Genomic DNA, 18,043 nt, shown 5'->3' on the forward strand with positions numbered 1-18,043 from the left:
TCATAGAGGCCTCCATCTTTTTAATGTTGTGGTTAGGAACAAACGACATTGCACCCAATCCCCATGTGAATTAAAGGCACATAGCTAAATAAAGCTCAAGTACCCTGCTGCCACACTTTTACAATCCACTGTTTGTCTCTTCTCTGTGGGGAATTCTATAACAACCTGTTTCTGTGGGGTAAAACAGGGAAAGTGCCAACACTTGACAATCAAAGTAGGTCGCTTTTCGCCAGAATTTAATTTTGAAACAATTACTACAGACACAAAGGGACAAAATATGTCAGATCTCTATTGTCACAGTTCGAGGTGATAGTAATTGCGCGATACAGTGTTTCTGTGTGTCAGTTCACTTCCTTACTGAGTGAATTCACACGATTTTTAACGTCATTCACTGTCTTTCATCTATCTGGGTCCAATGTAAGTGAGTTTTAATCCCCACTCTGCTCCATTTTGTACCAAAGTGACCTCTGTGACCAAGGTAATTACCTCTATTCTTGAGTCGCCAGAGTCAAAGATAAAACCCACAGAGATCTCTGCATCAGATGAGAAGTGTGGTTTTTGAAGTCCTCTGCGACCTGTACCACAGTTGCTCATTTGACATTTGCATGATGATTTTGGGCTTATTTAGTTTTTTTTCATTGGCATTCGATCTGTCATCTAAAAAGAAGTTGTGTTGGGTTTACAGGAGAGTCTTGTCAGCATGAGGAACCAAGATAAGATGGTTCTAGTATCTAATTAAGAGAGAAGGAGGCCCTCCTAGTTTCTCAGTACATCCAGGCAACTCAGTGAAACTGACCTTTGTGAACATGTCAAGACTTTATCTTGCGCCCATCAGCCTGAAGCAGGAGTTGTCAAGACAGTAAATAGCCGTGTATACACATACAGCTCTTTGATTTCTACAAGCACAGCCTTTTCAAGTGGTTGCTTATACTGTGTTTAGGATATTATCCTTTCAGCCAAGTGAGGAAATATGATTTTATGCTCCTTGTCATAGTGTTCTCAAATACCTAAATGCTAATTAGGCCGTACCATATTTTTGTGATGCACAACTAAATCAACTTTATGATGTGATTTGCTTCAAAAGATGTGCGACAGAATTAAATTAGACACACGAAGAAATGTTTATGTCTTTTAGATCGAATTAAAAGGGTTCCTTTCCCAAGAAGTGCTACTGATAAATGGTAGACATACATAGAAATTCATTGTTGCATTTGAACTACAGACATGTGCTCAAAATCATGAGATCAAAATTTGCATAAAGTACTTAATCACATTTTTAGAGTTTGTCCACCCTTAAGTAATTATTCTGGAATATTTTTAGTAATTCAGTCAAAATTTGATGTTATGTCACCATATAAATGTCTATGACAGGGATTAACAAAGAAAGAGAGAGGACAAAGTCACATAATTCTTTCCTAAGTCAACAGTGCCACCCTGAGGGTTGAGGTGAAGTTATGTTTTCTTTTTTTAATTGCTCCGTTCCCTTCGGATGGATGTAAACGATGGTTGACCAATAACATCAGTAACAGTAATTGCAAAAATCTATTGTTATAAATAAAAGGATATAAGAGGTACACAGATTCAGTTAACATAAAACACAAAAATCTTCAAACTTCTGTTTAATTTTAAGTTTAATTTATTAGCGCAGATTATGTACTTCACAAATGAAAGCCTTCATATTCAAGAACGTCAATTTTCTATTCTGATCGTAACCGTTATCATAATTACTTTGAAGCTCTCGTTGATGAAAAAAGATTTTTCACATTTCTCTGTTGAGCCAATAATGTATTTGGTTTTGCATGCTTAGTACAGTGACCCTGCTTTCTACATGGGTTTAAATTCACATAGACACATAATCAGTAGCTTGTCGCCCTGCTGTCATTATGTTTTTCATATGCATCCATTATGTGGAAACACATGAAATGCCAATGTCGTCACTCAGCAGGCAATACCACGTTACAGTTCCTGACGTTTGTTGGCCATTGTTTTGAAGTTCCAATAAGTTTTGCAACTGAATTCAATTAAATTGAATCTCTTAATTTCACCAACAAGTAGTGTTATAGCAGAAAAAAGAAAAGAACAAAAGCACATTTTGCTTCTGATGTAATCATCTTACACTCTTTGTGAACACAGAGACTCATGAACCACCAGGGGTCATCAGAGCATTTCAGATAAGTTCCAGACACAATTCTGGAAACAGCTTGTTTTTTTTCCCTTTGATTTAATTCAATCAAATCATGTCTCCCCCCTCACATCATATACGTACTATTTATGAGTGCATAAATCAGGAAACGCTAAAGGGTTAAAACAACTTAGGCATTCAGAATAATTATAGAAACACATTATTTACAATACACTGCACAGATATAAGACAAAAAGAATGTGAACTTGTGCTTATTTGTGTTGGTCTGTAGTCACATAAGCCTCTGTGTATGTGGTGTAATATCAGTTTCTCACCAAGTCCAGAGAAGAGGGTGGGTGGCAGTGGGGCTATGCCAGAGGCCTACGAGATAAAAAAGGTTGGAGAAGTCAAGCTGGGTGGAGTGAAGAGAGGTTAGCCTGGAAGATAATGAAGCTCTATGAGGTCCAAGGCAAGAGAGAAGGGGTAGATAGTTATTTTTTTTAGTAAGAAAACAAAACAAAAAGCAGTAGCACAAATAAAACTTAACTTATTTTGACTGAAAATGTTTGTTTTAAATGTGAACATAGCATCCATAAAGTAACCAGCCGTGCAAGTTTAAACAGGTATTACTAAATCAGCTATAATTATGTGAAATTATGAAGAAAACCATGTGTTTCTCTTTCATTATTGGTATTGACTGCCATGCAGGGAGCTGCCCGAGGCACTGAGGGATCCTTGCTGAGCATGTGAGATGTCAGTCGTGATGGCTGACCATGTAAGCAACGGATTTTTCTCCCTCACCTCCTTGAGGAAGGCTAGAGTTACCCTCAGAGACATCTATGCAGACTGCCTGTTGTTAAAAATGTATCCATGGCTGATTTTCATGCCCTGTAACTTATTGCCCCTGTCATTTAGCTGACCCTCAGTACATTATCTAATAATGATGCAGTGTGTCAGGCCATCTGCAACACTCTGCCCTCGATGCCCACAGTTTCTTGTCACTTGCTTTGAGGCGGCCTTTACAAGTCTCATCTGACCATCTCATCAGAAAAAAAAAGAAGAAAATTACAATCAACCACACAGGTAATTTGTCCCTACCCTGACATACTAAATTGCCTCTAAAGTGGGCCAGTGTTTAACCCATCAAGTCCCCCTGTAACTGCATAAATCTCAATAAATCTCTGACAAGTTCCTTTTTACTCCAAGGTTTGAGCTGCCTGTTGCAGAACTGCAATGCTGTACATACATTTCAGTAAAGCTCAAGTTTTAAAAGATTTATCTGCATTTTATATGGCTGCTTTTCTTCAATCCTGTTGTTTTGTAGCATGTCAGTAAATGTGAAAGATTATTTGTGACATAACTTTATTCATATTTTTTTCATTCATCAGTGTTACATTATAGTTAATGTCCAGGGTCTGCAGCATATAAGTTGTAACTGCATTTGCATTTGTGAAAATATCATTATCTTCTAAAATGCCTAAAAGAATACAAGTCGATACTGAATAATGTGGATTAATTTTAGGCATCCGAATAACCCATTTAAATCATAATGGGGACATGGAATGTTGTAATGTATAATCTTAATATAAGGTGGAAAGCTTTTATGTGATCTCCAGAGAGTAAAATTCTGAGTATACTGTTAGAGTTTTTGTGAAACCCTTCGCAGGATGCACCAAAGAATAAAACATTTAAAAAGCTAAGGGTTGTCTACATGCTTGTATTTTTAGATCAAGTCTGATGTAATAAAGGTCTGTCAGAGCCTATCCTGTAAGACAATGGCAGAGCAGTCTACTTGGACATTGACTATCTATGTATGCTCCAGCTGGACACAAATAACAAAGTGCAATGCCATCTACATGGAACATAAATCAGAAGTGCTACCCATCATCCTCTGTGGCATGGCTCCAACTCCATTTATGTATTTCTGACCTTGAAACACACAATTGTTTGTCATAATTTTCTCTCGGTCACTTGTTATGATGATTCCTTTCATGTGTGTTTTCGTGCGTGCGCATGTGTGTGTGTGTGTGTGTGTGTGTGCAGGATGCTGCTTTCGGCTCCCAGTTGGTGAAGATTATGTTCAGTGTCATGGAAGACTTGGAGAGACATTAAATGAGGCTCATATCACGCATCGCCTGTGTGTGAATCACTCTCCTTCTGCACATTGTGACCATGGATGGAGATGAATTATCTTGCTGACAGAAAGGCAAACATAAGCATTTGCATGAACAAAATGCAAATACACAAAGTCCCATCCAAATTTGAGATAATGCTGAATTAATATTAAGAGAAAATACCTCTATCATGTTTGTGATGGTAGCTAATTCAGTCCAGTCAGATAAAAGCCAGCTGCCAAATATGCTTATCACATTACAACAATCACAAGTGCTAATTTGTACATAAGTAGTGTTATAATGAAGGAGTTTAGCTGATACTGTAGCCAATATGATGCCCAATCTGGGGAACAAAACCTCTGAGGGCAGAGAAAACAGAGGCACGAATGAATTTCATGCACAATGAACACAGCCTTCGTACTCTTTAATATGAGCCACAGGCAGTGTCCCTGATGTGCATGCTCTCCTCCCATGTGAACATGAGCCAAGTGGAGAGGTTGATGGATATAGCTCCACGAAGATGCAGTAGTAAGCAACGATACTTGACATGTTTTTGCATGAGTGCCAACGCATCAGGCTGAAAAGGGCACAAAGGGGTCTTTTTCTTTACTTTTTGCTCTGCCACTAAACCAGAACAACTTTTAGTATGCAACATTTGCCACTCGTTCAGATCAGATAGATTGAATTGAGTAAGCTGAATAATTCATTTTGTGTGTATTCCTCTGTGAGAGCTAATTCCATAACTGTTTGGTTTTCATTAAAACCAGGTGATAACACATTCAGTTTGGACATTGAGTCACAGTCTGTGACTCACAGTTTACCATCAAGTATAAATAAACAGACTGATATTGCAATATTTAAAAGCATAACTCTGCATTCTTACACTCTTTGGTAACATGTCGGGGTTTAATGATATATATCCAACCATGGTACAGTCTCCCTGAGTTCATGCATTGTGCAGAAAATGTCGTGCAACTGCTTTTCTCAGGACTAACTGCATGGGAACCTTGGTACTGCTTTTCAAAGGCTGAAGGATAAGATGCTGCTCCCTGGATTGTGACAAACCATTGTGAGCAATAAAAAAGTAACATAGTTACCTTTAAAACCTAACAACCTCTGACCTCTAACTGACAGAGATGACATTGGCGGAAAGATGAGAGAAGCACCTGCAGGGCACCTTGTATCCACGCTGTGTGTTTCTGAGTGAGATGTCCAAATAAAGCAGAAAGGAAAGAACCAGACAGGTGCCCTCCAGGTACTTAACATACCAGGATTGGCAGATTGCGAAGAGCTGATTTAACTTGGCATTGGTATGGGGTTTTTTGCTGCATGAGTGACATGACATGCGGGTTTGGAGCGCACGAGAAGGCCATGGTCCGGTAAATCATTGATATTTTCTGGGACATCTTTTTAGTAGGTAGGTCAACATCTTTTGGGCGGATGTATCTCGGCATGATGCTCCAGTGAGCTGATTGTTTGTGCATGAAATGACTTGACATCCTCCCGACCAAACGAGTGAGTGCGCGTGTGCGCGAGCGTCCACGGAGCGAGAATGAGAGAGAGGGGGGGTGGAAACAGAAAAGAGAATAAGCAACTTTGTAACCAGTCATAGCTCTGTCTCCTCCGGCACAGGGTGGTGAAAGAGAAGCTTGTGGCAGTTATGGTTGATCAGCGTTTCTTTCATCCCCTCTCGTTCATTAGTGAGGACCAGCGCGCTCGCGTAGTATAGATCCTGTTTCCCTTTTCGTTTTGACGGATTAAAAATATGAGATGAGACTCCAAACGAGCCTACATCTTCATCAATGTGCGTGAGGTATGTATTGACTGCAAGAGTTCGGCAGAAATTATGCAGGCTGGCTTATCTCTGACGCTAATTCGTAATCATCTGTAATTTACATAGCTTAATTACATTTTAAAATTTAAATAAGCAATGCGATGTGGTTTCCCTGCACGGTGGGATTAGACATTTGTTTTGTGTTTAAGTATTGCTCTGACCTTGCTTTTTGTTTCTTACATTGCTTGAAGGAGTTCTTTAGTTTGGGCTGTTTTAATTCAGCAGTCACACAGAGCGAAGTAACCTCTGGGTCGCAAACAAATGAACCTTTGACTCATGAGTTTCTTGTGTGGAAGTTGCTTTCGGTTCAGCCTTTTTACATCACCTTTTGTATATATATATATATATTTTTTTGTTGTTGTTGTTGTTGTTCTAGATGACGTTGAGGATACCTTAGCAGGACTGTGAGCTTGGCCATCATTTGCAGGAAAATGCAGCTTTGGATCCCATATGTTTTGCTAAGTGCAACATCAGTGTGCACTGTTGAGATGTCTAATAATTATGGAGAAATGTGTCAAGGACTGTGTGCCTGCGAGGAGAGGGAAGGGATCCTGACAGTGGGCTGTGAAAACAGAGGAATTGCAAGTCTGTCAGACATAAGCCCAGTGCACTTCTCCCAGTATCATCTGCTTCTTACTGGGAATCTTTTGAAAAAGCTATCTGTCAATGATTTTGTTGAGTACAATGGACTTACAATATTACATCTGGGAAATAATGAAATATCTGATGTCGAAGCCGGATCTTTTAATGGACTACATGGATTAAAACGATTACATCTCAACAATAACAAAATCGATGCCTTGAAGGAAGAGTTTTTCTTTGGCCTTGAAAGTCTGGAATATTTACAAATTGATTACAATTACATCACTCACGTGGAGCCAAATGCCTTTAGCAGACTTCAACATCTTGAGGTCCTGATCCTAAATGACAATTTAATATCAAGTCTGCCTGTAAATATTTTCCAGTATGTACCACTGACTCATTTGGACTTAAGGGGGAATCAACTCAAAGTCCTACCCTACACAGGTCTTTTGGAGCACATGCACGGTGTGGTGGAGTTGCAGCTGGAAGAGAATCCGTGGAACTGCTCCTGTGAGTTGATTGCACTTAAGACCTGGCTTGAAAGCATATCATACACAGCCTTGGTTGGCGATGTTGTTTGTGAGTTCCCCTTTCGGCTTCATGGGAGAGACCTTGATGAAGTTTCAAAACAAGAGTTGTGTCCAAGGAGAGCCATTGCTGAATATGAGATGCCACCGCTGCCACATTTGAGCTCCGATGCACACTACAGGACCACGCCAGCTCTAGTTTCAGCCTCATTCACGTCATCTGGAATTGGAAGATCCTCATCAAGACCTACTAAAGGACCTCGCCAATCAGCCAAATTAAAGTCGAGGCCCACTACTCGTGTCCCATCAAACAAACCACAGAATTTTGGTCAGATAGTTTCATTTCAGACCAAATCTCCTGTGCCTTTAGATTGCCCAACTGCCTGCACCTGTAATCTGCAAATTTCAGACCTTGGCCTGAATGTGAACTGCCAAGAGCGAAAGATAGAACAAATCTCTGACTTAAATCCCAAACCTTACAATCCCAAAAAAATGTATCTTACAGGGAATTACATTCCTGTGGTACGTAGATCAGATTTTATGGAGGCAACCGGATTAGATTTGCTTCATCTTGGTAACAATCGAATAGCTCGTGTCCATGACAGAGCTTTTGGCGATTTGACACATCTACGAAGACTATACCTTAACGGGAATTTGATAGACCGTCTTACAGCTGGTATATTTTATGGATTAGAGAGCCTACAGTTCTTATATTTAGAATACAATGTCATTAAAGAGGCTACTGCTGACACTTTTCAGCACGTGCCCAAACTTCAGCTTCTTTTCTTAAACAATAACCTCTTGAAAACTTTACCGGAGGGTACATTTAACGGATTGACATTAGCCAGACTAAATCTTCGCAACAACCATCTCCGGTATCTGCCGGTCAGTGGCGTACTGGATCAGTTAACAGCACTTGTACAAGTCGATTTGTATGAGAATCCTTGGGATTGCTCTTGTAGCATACTGGATTTGAAGATGTGGTTAGAGCAGCTTAGCACTGGCACAGTAGTAAATAATGTTATCTGTGGCTCCCCTAAGAGGCTGGCTGGGGAGGATATGAGATACATTAAGACAACTAATTTGTGCCCTAATAACTCTGATATACTTGCTTCCATGATCCCACCCTCTGAAGAATCTTTTCCTGGCAGCACAATCACTATAGAGACATCCTTAGACTCTGACTCTCAGCTCAGCACTATTCCTTTATCTGTGATGATTCTTGCCCTTCTCCTCATGTTCCTTATGTCTGTGTTTGTGGCTGCGGGATTGTTTGCGGCAATGAAAAAGAGACGTCAAAAGAGTCAAAATGAGCAGAATAACTCAATGAATGCTTGCATTAGCTCTCTTAACATGGAATATGGCCTGTACAAAAAGGGATCCATTCCCAAAGTCAGAACGTCAGCTGGACATGTATATGAGTATATCCCACCCCCGACAGAATCCATATGTCGAACTGCTGCTCACAACCCAATGGACAACAAATCAGTGGATGGATTTAGAGACTTTGACGAGTTGAGCGGCGCTTTTCTGGGTAACCCAGATGAAGAGGCAGCCAGTAATGTGATAAGCTCAGAATATAGTGCTACTACTCCGGAGCCTCTCAACAAGCCCTCCACCCCTCACCAAGATGATCCGTCGTGCTGCTACAGAGATTCTCTAGAGCCGAATAAGAGCAGACGCTACAGCAATACACTACCTTGCAGGCATGGAGCGCATTCGTCAAATCGCTATACCTCAGACTTTGATGCCAGCCATCAATATACGCACCCGGAAAGAATACAACAGACAATACTTTATTGCACAGCACCAAGTACTGTTTATGTAGAGCCTAACAGGAGCGAGTACTGGGAACTAAAGGCAAAACTTCACATTGACCCAGACTACCTTGAGGTTCTTGAAAAACGAACTACTTTCACACAGTTTTAAGGGACTTGGCCTCACGATGGTCATGTTGGATGCATTTCTTTGACATATTGATTTTAATCAGGAATATTTAAAAAAACAAACATAAATAGAACAACCCTGCACAGTACATTGTGAGCTACTAAATGCATTTCTGGGATCTCGCTTTACGAAAATTTGTGATAAAGGATGTCAAGTATTTTAAAGCGCAACTTAACACTTTATATTGGTGTGGTTGAACAGTTTGATTTTAATTGTAAATATGAGCAAGTAACCACTGATTCAGGGCTATAATGACTCATCCTCAAATCAAATTTATCCTGGAGGTGTGTCATTGACAGTAATGGGAGACTGAGCTTTAACTCCTAAATCATCTGCATTTTATGAGTGTTAATGAACCGTGCAGATGACTTGCTCTTGCCCCAAAATAAACCCTTTTTTTTCTTTTTCTTTTTTTTTCTAAGAGATACATGTATAGCTGCTAGTTCTGTCTTTTCAATTTGTTTTTTCAAATTGAACTCGTACATTTTGAACCAGTTCAGATTTAGTATATTTATCTTTAGTATATTTATCACTCACACTGAAGCCAGCCTGCATTTAGTTATGGACAAGTCACTTCACTTTTATATCATTTAGGATATTGTGCTCCAGTAAAAATGGAGGTTGAAACTTTCATCTTGGCTGTATATCCTCCGGCATGCACAACTCAGTGGTAATATTAAATGCATGCAGTTATGAGGGATCTTCTAAAGCAACATCAAAATCACAGATTATTGAGGATAAAGTCATCATTTATGTCTGCAAATTTGGAAGATAATGGTAACCCTAATCAATATAATTAAAAGGGATACTGAACTGTTTCTAGTGCCTGTCCTCTGGGAAATCGGAAATAGTACCTCAGTACAGTTGTCGCTATTATACTGAGTTAAAAATAAAAAATTACAGCTATTCAAAACTCCTAAAATAACCAAAATGTTAGAAACAGTACTGTGTTCAGATGTGTTATAATCAAAGGAAAGTTCCTTGCATCTGTGATTCTGATCCGTTTATTACAAATGTGTACAAATGCAGTTTATGTCATTATACATAAACCTGTACTTATATCCTTATTATGTTCTTGTACCGACACCAAAGCGGTGTACAAAAGAAAAAAAAGGGGATATGTAAACTTTGACTCCCCGAGGGATATATCAAACGCAGTCCTGTGAATAATTTTACTGGTACATCATGTTCTCCTAATTCTGTATATCTTCTTACATCTACAATTTCAGTTCTAACGCATCTAATAGATTTGCTACACAAAAAGATTCTAATCAGCTGAATATCACACCAAAGCAGGTAATAGACCTGTTGGTCCAACACAGGACACCGTGTCAGTGTCATGTTTTGCCTTGCTAAAGATGTGAAAACTGGATACTCATCAGAGAAAGGACGATAGTGTTTGATTGGTTCGCCATTTTAAAAAAACAGATCTTTATCCGACCAATTATCTCTTCCTGAAACTAACCAAAAGGTTTTGTGCTTAAACATTTACCAAACAGGAGCTGACAATGTAAAGTAAACAGTAAATGGCACTTGTGTGGTGCTTTTTTAAACCTTCGCTTGGTTCTACAAAAGTGCTTTACAGTGAGTTTCTCATTTACCCATTCACACGTTCACGCTATAATATACTCTATAATATACACATTCACACACGCTGTGTGAATGGGGATCGTGTAAAGTTGGAGTGCAAAAATAACTGTTGCACAAGGGACTCCACAGTCCAAAACAATAACAATGTTTCACTGGTTCAACACAGGGGACCCAGACCCAGCCTTTTATGTTAAACTCATATGAACTGAAACACATACTTTTTGGGCATTTATATAGCCTGTTCTCCTTCTGATGGCATCAGCATATACTTCTATTTTGCCAGAAACCACAGTGTCCCTTCTGAACAGAAGAGAAAGCCTTTAGCTGGAGATTTTAACACACAGTCTAAACACAGTGAGTCAGTCCAACTCTTCCAGTACGACCCAATGTATTAAACCTGATCATGATTTTTTCTTTTTTTTTAATCTGAAGTAGTGTTTGGTTTTAAAACTAACCTAGTTCTTTTTGTGCTTTAACCAGAACTCTGCCTTGCTTATTTCTTATCAAGTAGTTGGAGTGTTGCTTTTTAAAAGTGAAGTAAAGCTTGAGTCACATGTTTACAAGTATTGCAGCTTGCCTCAACACTCCTACAGTACAACAAGCACAGCAGTAAGTAAGTAAACCTTCCAGAGTAACATCGGCTGCTGTTACTATTGCTGTTTGATATCGATGCGGTCCGTGCATGAGAAACAACCCTTGTATCCTTGTACTTTTCATGTGTAAGCGATGCAAAACATGGCACTGACACTGAGGCAGGCCTGTTTGTTGCTTTATGATAGATCAAAATTCATTTGTTTGAAATCCAGTTTAGAATCTTTAAAAGTTCTTGGCCCATGTAAACACATGTTAAATAACTGCATATTTTTGTATAAACAAAGAAGAACAATGAGATTTTCTTTCTTGTATTGATTTATTATTTACTTTTACAAAAAAAATGCACTATTGACTTCTGCTGGTCAACAATGATGTCACTTTCCTAATGCAAAATATAGTATAGTATAGTACATATAACATATATATATATATAGAGAGAGAGAGAGAGAGAGAGAGAGAGAGAGAGAGAGAGAGAGAGAGAGACATAGAGAGCCATAGAATAGGTTTGATAAATGCATAAAGAAGGGTTATATATATCACAAAATGTTGCACTATGCATAGATTTATACGGTACTTATGGTACTTAGACAATCTGTGCAACTGGCCACAACTAATTCATCAGTCACCATCCAACTCCCACACAAATGATAGTAAATAAAACCATTACCAACTGCTCATTTGAAATTTAGCACACTAGCACAAAAATATTCAGTGGTACCTCTGTGCCACATTTTGGATGGTTAATTTATTTTTAAAACTTAATATATTGTACTTTCAAGGGGAACACCGAGGGAGATTTATGTGTGTTGCATGAAGGGAAAACAACAGTACTAACTCATTACTTGCCATTGTTTTATCATGTTGGGTCTTCGATCATTCTGAAATCTAGCAATCCAACTTCAATCAGTAAATTCTGTTTTTAGGTGGACATAAGTGGATAGCGTAACAGTATTAAGATATGTAAAAGTCTGTAGCTTTTAGATTGAAAAGTAATGAGTACAGGAGTTAAATGAGTAGAGATATCTTTATGTATAAAAATAATCGTTGCTTTAAAGGAAACTAAGCACATTATCCAGGCACAATGCATTCAAACAAATTGTCTGGTTTGTAAGCCAAGACATGTGACCTCCCTGAGAGTTGAATACGGGGAATACATTCTCATCTTATGCAGTATTATGCACCAAACCCGTCATCTTAACTTAGCCAATTAGAGGACACAGTGTATCTGGACCCCGTCTGCCTGTCACCAAGTATTACACTGCAGCATTAGTCATGCTGTTAATCAAGGATGAAATCTTGGTTTATTGCCTTTTACATGAGCGATTTTGTGATGACATGACCTGCTTCTGCCATTTTGATATTCATCAGAACAAAATAAATGTATCATCACAGTGATGCATGGTGTTTCCTTCCACAGGTATGGTTTCCATCAATATATTTCTGTGAAGTTAGTGGTGAACACACTTTAAACCTGCAAACATGCACAGACTGATGCACACACAATGTTTTGTTGTGAACAATGGCTGGCATTATGTTGATTGTATCTGTTCTCAATTCTTTTATAAATGTGATGCTACTTTTGTACTTTAAAATCGATGCAACAGAGGACTCAGCGGTACATTACAAAAAGGCAAATTATGTGGATGAAGTAGGAAAAGTTCCATTGGAAAACATTTTGGGAAAAGTTTCTAATCTTTTGCTTGATTTATCTTTTTTTTCCATTCAGTGTTTAGATTTTGGCAAATCTGTAATTGAAAGATTTTGGAAAGTGTATACTGTATATAACAGCACATTGTAATGTGTATTTTTCATCCAGACTGGTGTTAACAAAATGCAGATTGTTTTCATTTTTATTTTTTTTTTGTTACAACTGATTATTCAGAAACATGTTGAATTCAAATGTGACTTTCGTGAGAATGTGCGTAAATATTCAATTTGCAAAGAGGAGGTGAAGTCAGTGTCTTATTCTAATTCCAGCTCTCATGTTTGCTTTTGTTTGCTTCTCTTGATTTTCCTATGAGGCAGCGATCCTCTGTGTCGAACTCTGATTTGTAAATAGAACACTTCATCAGCATTTTCATGCAAACTGGCACCATCTTTGAAAAGCAAAAATCTGATCTCTTATTTCAAAAACACACAACTAGGAATATGTGGGATGAATATATCTACCGTGTGCTGTTTCTTTAGTTGTTAGCTGATGAATAAAACTTGCATTAATTTGATATCTTGTTGTATTTGCCTTCCTTCACTCTGAACCATGTTCTGTGCAGCAAATGTCATAAAGCACAGTAAGGACAGAAGTGTTTCACAAACCCAATGGCATTTTTCTGAGCCTTGGTGAAATGAAATCTTGGACAAATGTTCAAGCCACTGTCATTATTTCAGTTTGTCAAATGGAAACACCTGGAAAGCTTGTGAAACATATTAATACCAGGATTGATTTAGAACTTGAACAATCAGTCTGGTTTTATCACATAAGTGAGATGCCTAAGTGATGGCCCATGTGTTCAAACAGCTGCACAGGCTGGCCTTGGGCAGAACTGCAAAACGGAGTTACGAAATGTGTTGGTTTTACACAAAAAAAAAAAATTATTCAATACTGAAATATAACTTGACCTCACTGTTGCTGTGCAGCATGAACACATCTGCGTGCGTATGTGTGCAGACACTTATTTCTCTCAGAAATAGCTTTCTGGATGCTTCGTATCCATGGAAACATCCAATTACCTGATACATACACAGAAACAATAAAAATGTCTAGTGCAAAAGGTACGATGCCAGCACAGTTTGAAAACATGAGTAACTCAGAGTTTTCCAAATATATCAGCTTACTTTCGTTTTCCTTCGCCTAAATTGTACACATTGTGTGTAACAGGCAGAAGGGGGCTTGATACATCTTTTTCCACATTAGATATAGGGATTACAGACAAAACACAGGATCCGTGTCTGCAAAGTGCCACTTCTTATTAAGGCCATTAACCATGGATCACCTTTGACTCATTCTGTTTGTCAGATTGATGGTGTTGTGTTTCTCAGCTGCTTGAAAACTCCACTTTTGCATGGGAGAAGAAAATTAGGGCAGATCTACATTATGTAAGCTTGAAGGGATGTGTCAGGCAGTGCGAAGACGGCATATAACTGTAAGCATTCACCAAAGGAAAAACGCTTACTATCTTCTATCGTGCAAGCGGAGCGTTAGAAATGCGACTGTTTCAAACCCTCTAGACATTTCAGTTCTTGCGAAGAGAAGAATGGAAATCTTTCATCTTGTCATACACGTATGGTTTTCCGTTGTTAGTCTTAGACTTCGTTTCAGTCCCTGAAGATTTTTCAGTCTTCTGTTTCCCTGTGCGGCGATGCTGCGTTTCTCTCCTTCTCACTTTGTGTGTGTGTGTGTACGCGCTTGTATGTGTGAGTCTGAGTGTATAAATTATTGACTCACAGTGTATTCACGCTTGCCTCAAGGACTTCAGCCAAGCAACATGGCAATACCTTCATCCTGTCTATTCGTCTTTCAACATTTTTGTTTCAAAAGCCTCGACACAACTCAGCACCAAACTAAAGGTCTTCAGTAATAATTGATGTGCTACATCTTGGGCATAAACTGCCATTTATCTGTGTCCAGTTTGCTTGTAAATAATGTATGTCAGGAGTCCTGACTCAGGACAATGTCCTCTGTATCACACAGTGGAGGAAAAAAATTACATGTTTCTGGGATAGGATGTTATTTAAAAACCCAGAGAGAGGCATTTGCTAAATGTTGGCAAGTATATTTGCAACAACAGAAAACAGTATGTGCAAGAGACACTAATATTTATGAGGGCTTATCCAGGCTTATGACTGCCAACCTGAGAAAAATGACAAAATCCTTCCTCATCCTCCCATTTCTAGTACTCACACTGAACACGAGAATGATACTTCACATCTAGAAAAGAGGAAAGCTTAAGCAACGGGCATAATAAAATGCTATATTGTCATTACAGTGAATTGATGTTTATAAGAGGCTTTCTAAGCTCCTGAATGCTCTGTATAACAATATCTGCTAGCTCTATGCATAATATCATTCTATGAGATTTCTTACCATTAGCAAGACAAATGAATAGCTCTCCCAGATTCAAAAGGATCTGCTGGGTTTTTCCACCCTCAATCACTAGCATACTGTGCCCTGTTTAGGCAGCCCTGCAGAGTTACTCATGTGGCATTAACCTATGCCTTTGCCTGATATCCATTCTCTTTTATCTGTGCCTTTTCACTCAGTGCTCACCAGCACATCAAGAGTGTGTCCTTATCTGTGCCTTAGCCTGAAGTGTAGCTATAACTGCGACAACAGGCAGGCATATGTGTTGGCTTGTAATTCATAGTGACAACAAATGGGCCTGGATAACTAACATATAACAATTGTAATGAAGTGATAAAATAGTCACCGTAACAGTAAACCTTTATGCTTGTACGTTTGCCTCATGGTGGATTTATTTAGGAATGAAGCACACCAGCATGAACAGTGTCTCCTGCTGATTTGAAAAAGATGTGACCTGAAAGGCGCCTGTTTTTGTTTGCTCGTTCAGCTGAGAGAGAGAGTGAGGAGAGACTGAAATCACACTACAGAAAAGCCGCCTTGCTTGAACAATAGTGCCACACTCAAGATCAGAGACAGTTTGAAAGGGCATCGTTTTACACTGACGGAACACAACCGTAAGCCAGGATTCCATATTTCTGCTTAAAATGTCGTCTGCTTAATGTTGAAAACACATTGTTTAAACAACCAGAACAAAAATATTTCGACAAGTTTGTTTTTCGGGTTTTTTTCCGGATGTGTCACAATTCACTTATTTACTCCTCTGAGGTAACTCAGACTTGGCTGTGAGGCTGCTGACTGAAGTGCTATGATGTGTGAGAGGACTATTGCAGATTGCCCATGTACTGTGGCGGCCTAAATTTAAATCCAGCCACTGCTTCACTGTTTCTTATTTCCTTCTTTTCCCTCCAGACCATCTCATAAAATCACACCGACAGTTGGGGGAAGGTGGTTAACCACTCGCCTGCTAATATTCAAATGTGCACCCTGTTCTCACAAGTAGCAGTGAATCCTGTCAAATGTTTGTGTTGTCGTGGAGACCAGTTGTTTTTATGTCTGTATTTAAGGATTGAAAATTAACATTAAAAAGTTGCACTACTGAATTGAATCTCTATGAGTTTATGTACTTTCTGCTCTGCATTCCCTCTGGTCAGATTAAAGGGAAACATTTAACATGAGATTAATTGTCTGTGAAAGTAAAAAAAACTGCTTAAATTATAAAAAAAAATAAAAAATTGTGCAACATGTGTCTGGCAGACTATTTGAGAATTTAAGAAAATGTGAATTATGAATAATTTGCTTAAAGGGGAACTCCAGTATTTTCAACATTAAGCCTCTTTTATGAGTCGTCTGCAATGTTTTAGAACCCCCCTCACCGCTTTTTTGATGTTTACTGCTGTCTCCGGTATTTGCCTAATTTTGAGTCTTCTCAACCTGCTTCAGAATGGCAAGTCATGCGCATGTCTGGAAAGGTCCGTAAAAGCACAATAAACGTCCGTTTTCAAAATAATCAACTCACCGGAGTGGTTACTGGTGTGCACTGGTAATCCATATCAAATTTCGTGGCGAAAAGTTGCTTCTGTCGTGTTTTATTTGACATTTTGTACTGGATGTTCGTTGATATTACTCCGCCACCGCTAAGAAAATAGTGCGAGCATGAACGAGCTGCCAAATAAAACACAACAGAAGCAACTTTTCGCAACGAAATTTGATATGGATTACCAGTGCACACCAGTAACCACTCCGGTGAGTTGATTATTTTGAAAACGGACGTTTATTGTGCTTTTACGGACCTTTTAGGACATGACTTGCCATTCTGAAGCAGATTGAGAAGAATCAAAATTAGGCAAATACTGGAGACAGCAGTAAACATCAAAAAAGCGGTGAGGGGGGTTCTAAAACATTGCAGACGACTCAGAAAAGAGGCTTAATGTTGAAAATACCGCAGTTCTCCTTTAATAACCTCACAGAGAAGCATTTCTTATAAGAGCAAATAAACATGGTCGTAATTAAATTGACTTCTTAATATTATCAAGTTTCTGTGGTCAGATTGCATAGGGTTTAATCTGAATTGTTGAGCAACCACATAAGCACAAGTCTTGGGTCACCTCTCATTTCTTTATGTATAGCTCGAGAAATGGACAAAAAAGTTGCAGCGATTTAGTGAAACGTGCAAACATGAACATCCTCTTGCCCCGTTGTCCCAAATCTTTAAGGACAAGTTAAATACAATGCTAAAATATGCCAAGTTTCCAGCGAATAGCTCTTTGGGAATCACCTTGTGGGTGTAGAAATACTGTGTTTTGCCTGTCAAGCTGTGTTATCTTTGGCTTGTTTATCTTGTTTCTTTTTTCTTGATGCAACAAAAGAAAATGGGAACAAATTATGTGTCTCTGTGACAGGGTGCTAGACAGAGAGCGCCTGAATATACACTTCAAAATTGGTTCTTTGCTAAGTCGTCTCTCTAACATCCCTTCAGTTAGGCGCCTTTTATGTGCTCCAGTGATTCATAGGTCATTGTGATGTGTCTCAACAAACAAACAAAAACACCCCCCCCCCCCTGAAAATGTCAAGTATAACTAGACTGAAAATGCGAAAAGCAGCCAATGTCCAAAGAAGAACTTTGACAGACTTTCAGAAATCCTGAATACAACATTA

General features: G+C 38.9%; 1 protein-coding gene across 1 annotated transcript; it reads left to right on the top strand.

The window, feature by feature from the left end:
• The first annotated feature begins 5,863 nt into the window (after window positions 1–5,863).
• On the top strand, window positions 5,864–13,532 carry slitrk5b (SLIT and NTRK-like family, member 5b). Its single transcript, XM_075479570.1, has 2 exons — window positions 5,864–6,049; window positions 6,447–13,532. The coding sequence occupies exon 2, from the start codon at window positions 6,502–6,504 to the stop codon at window positions 9,106–9,108; it is 2,607 nt and encodes an 868-aa protein (XP_075335685.1). The 5' UTR covers window positions 5,864–6,049; window positions 6,447–6,501; the 3' UTR covers window positions 9,109–13,532.
• The last annotated feature ends 4,511 nt before the right edge of the window (window positions 13,533–18,043 follow it).

This window comes from Odontesthes bonariensis, chromosome 12, assembly GCF_027942865.1.
Source record: "Odontesthes bonariensis isolate fOdoBon6 chromosome 12, fOdoBon6.hap1, whole genome shotgun sequence".
NCBI classification, from domain to species: domain Eukaryota; kingdom Metazoa; phylum Chordata; class Actinopteri; order Atheriniformes; family Atherinopsidae; genus Odontesthes; species Odontesthes bonariensis.

Excerpts from the sequence above, each read along its gene's own strand:
- slitrk5b (XM_075479570.1), top strand. The coding sequence starts at position 6,502 with ATGCAGCTTTGGATCCCATATGTTTTGCTAAGTGCAACATCAGTGTGC.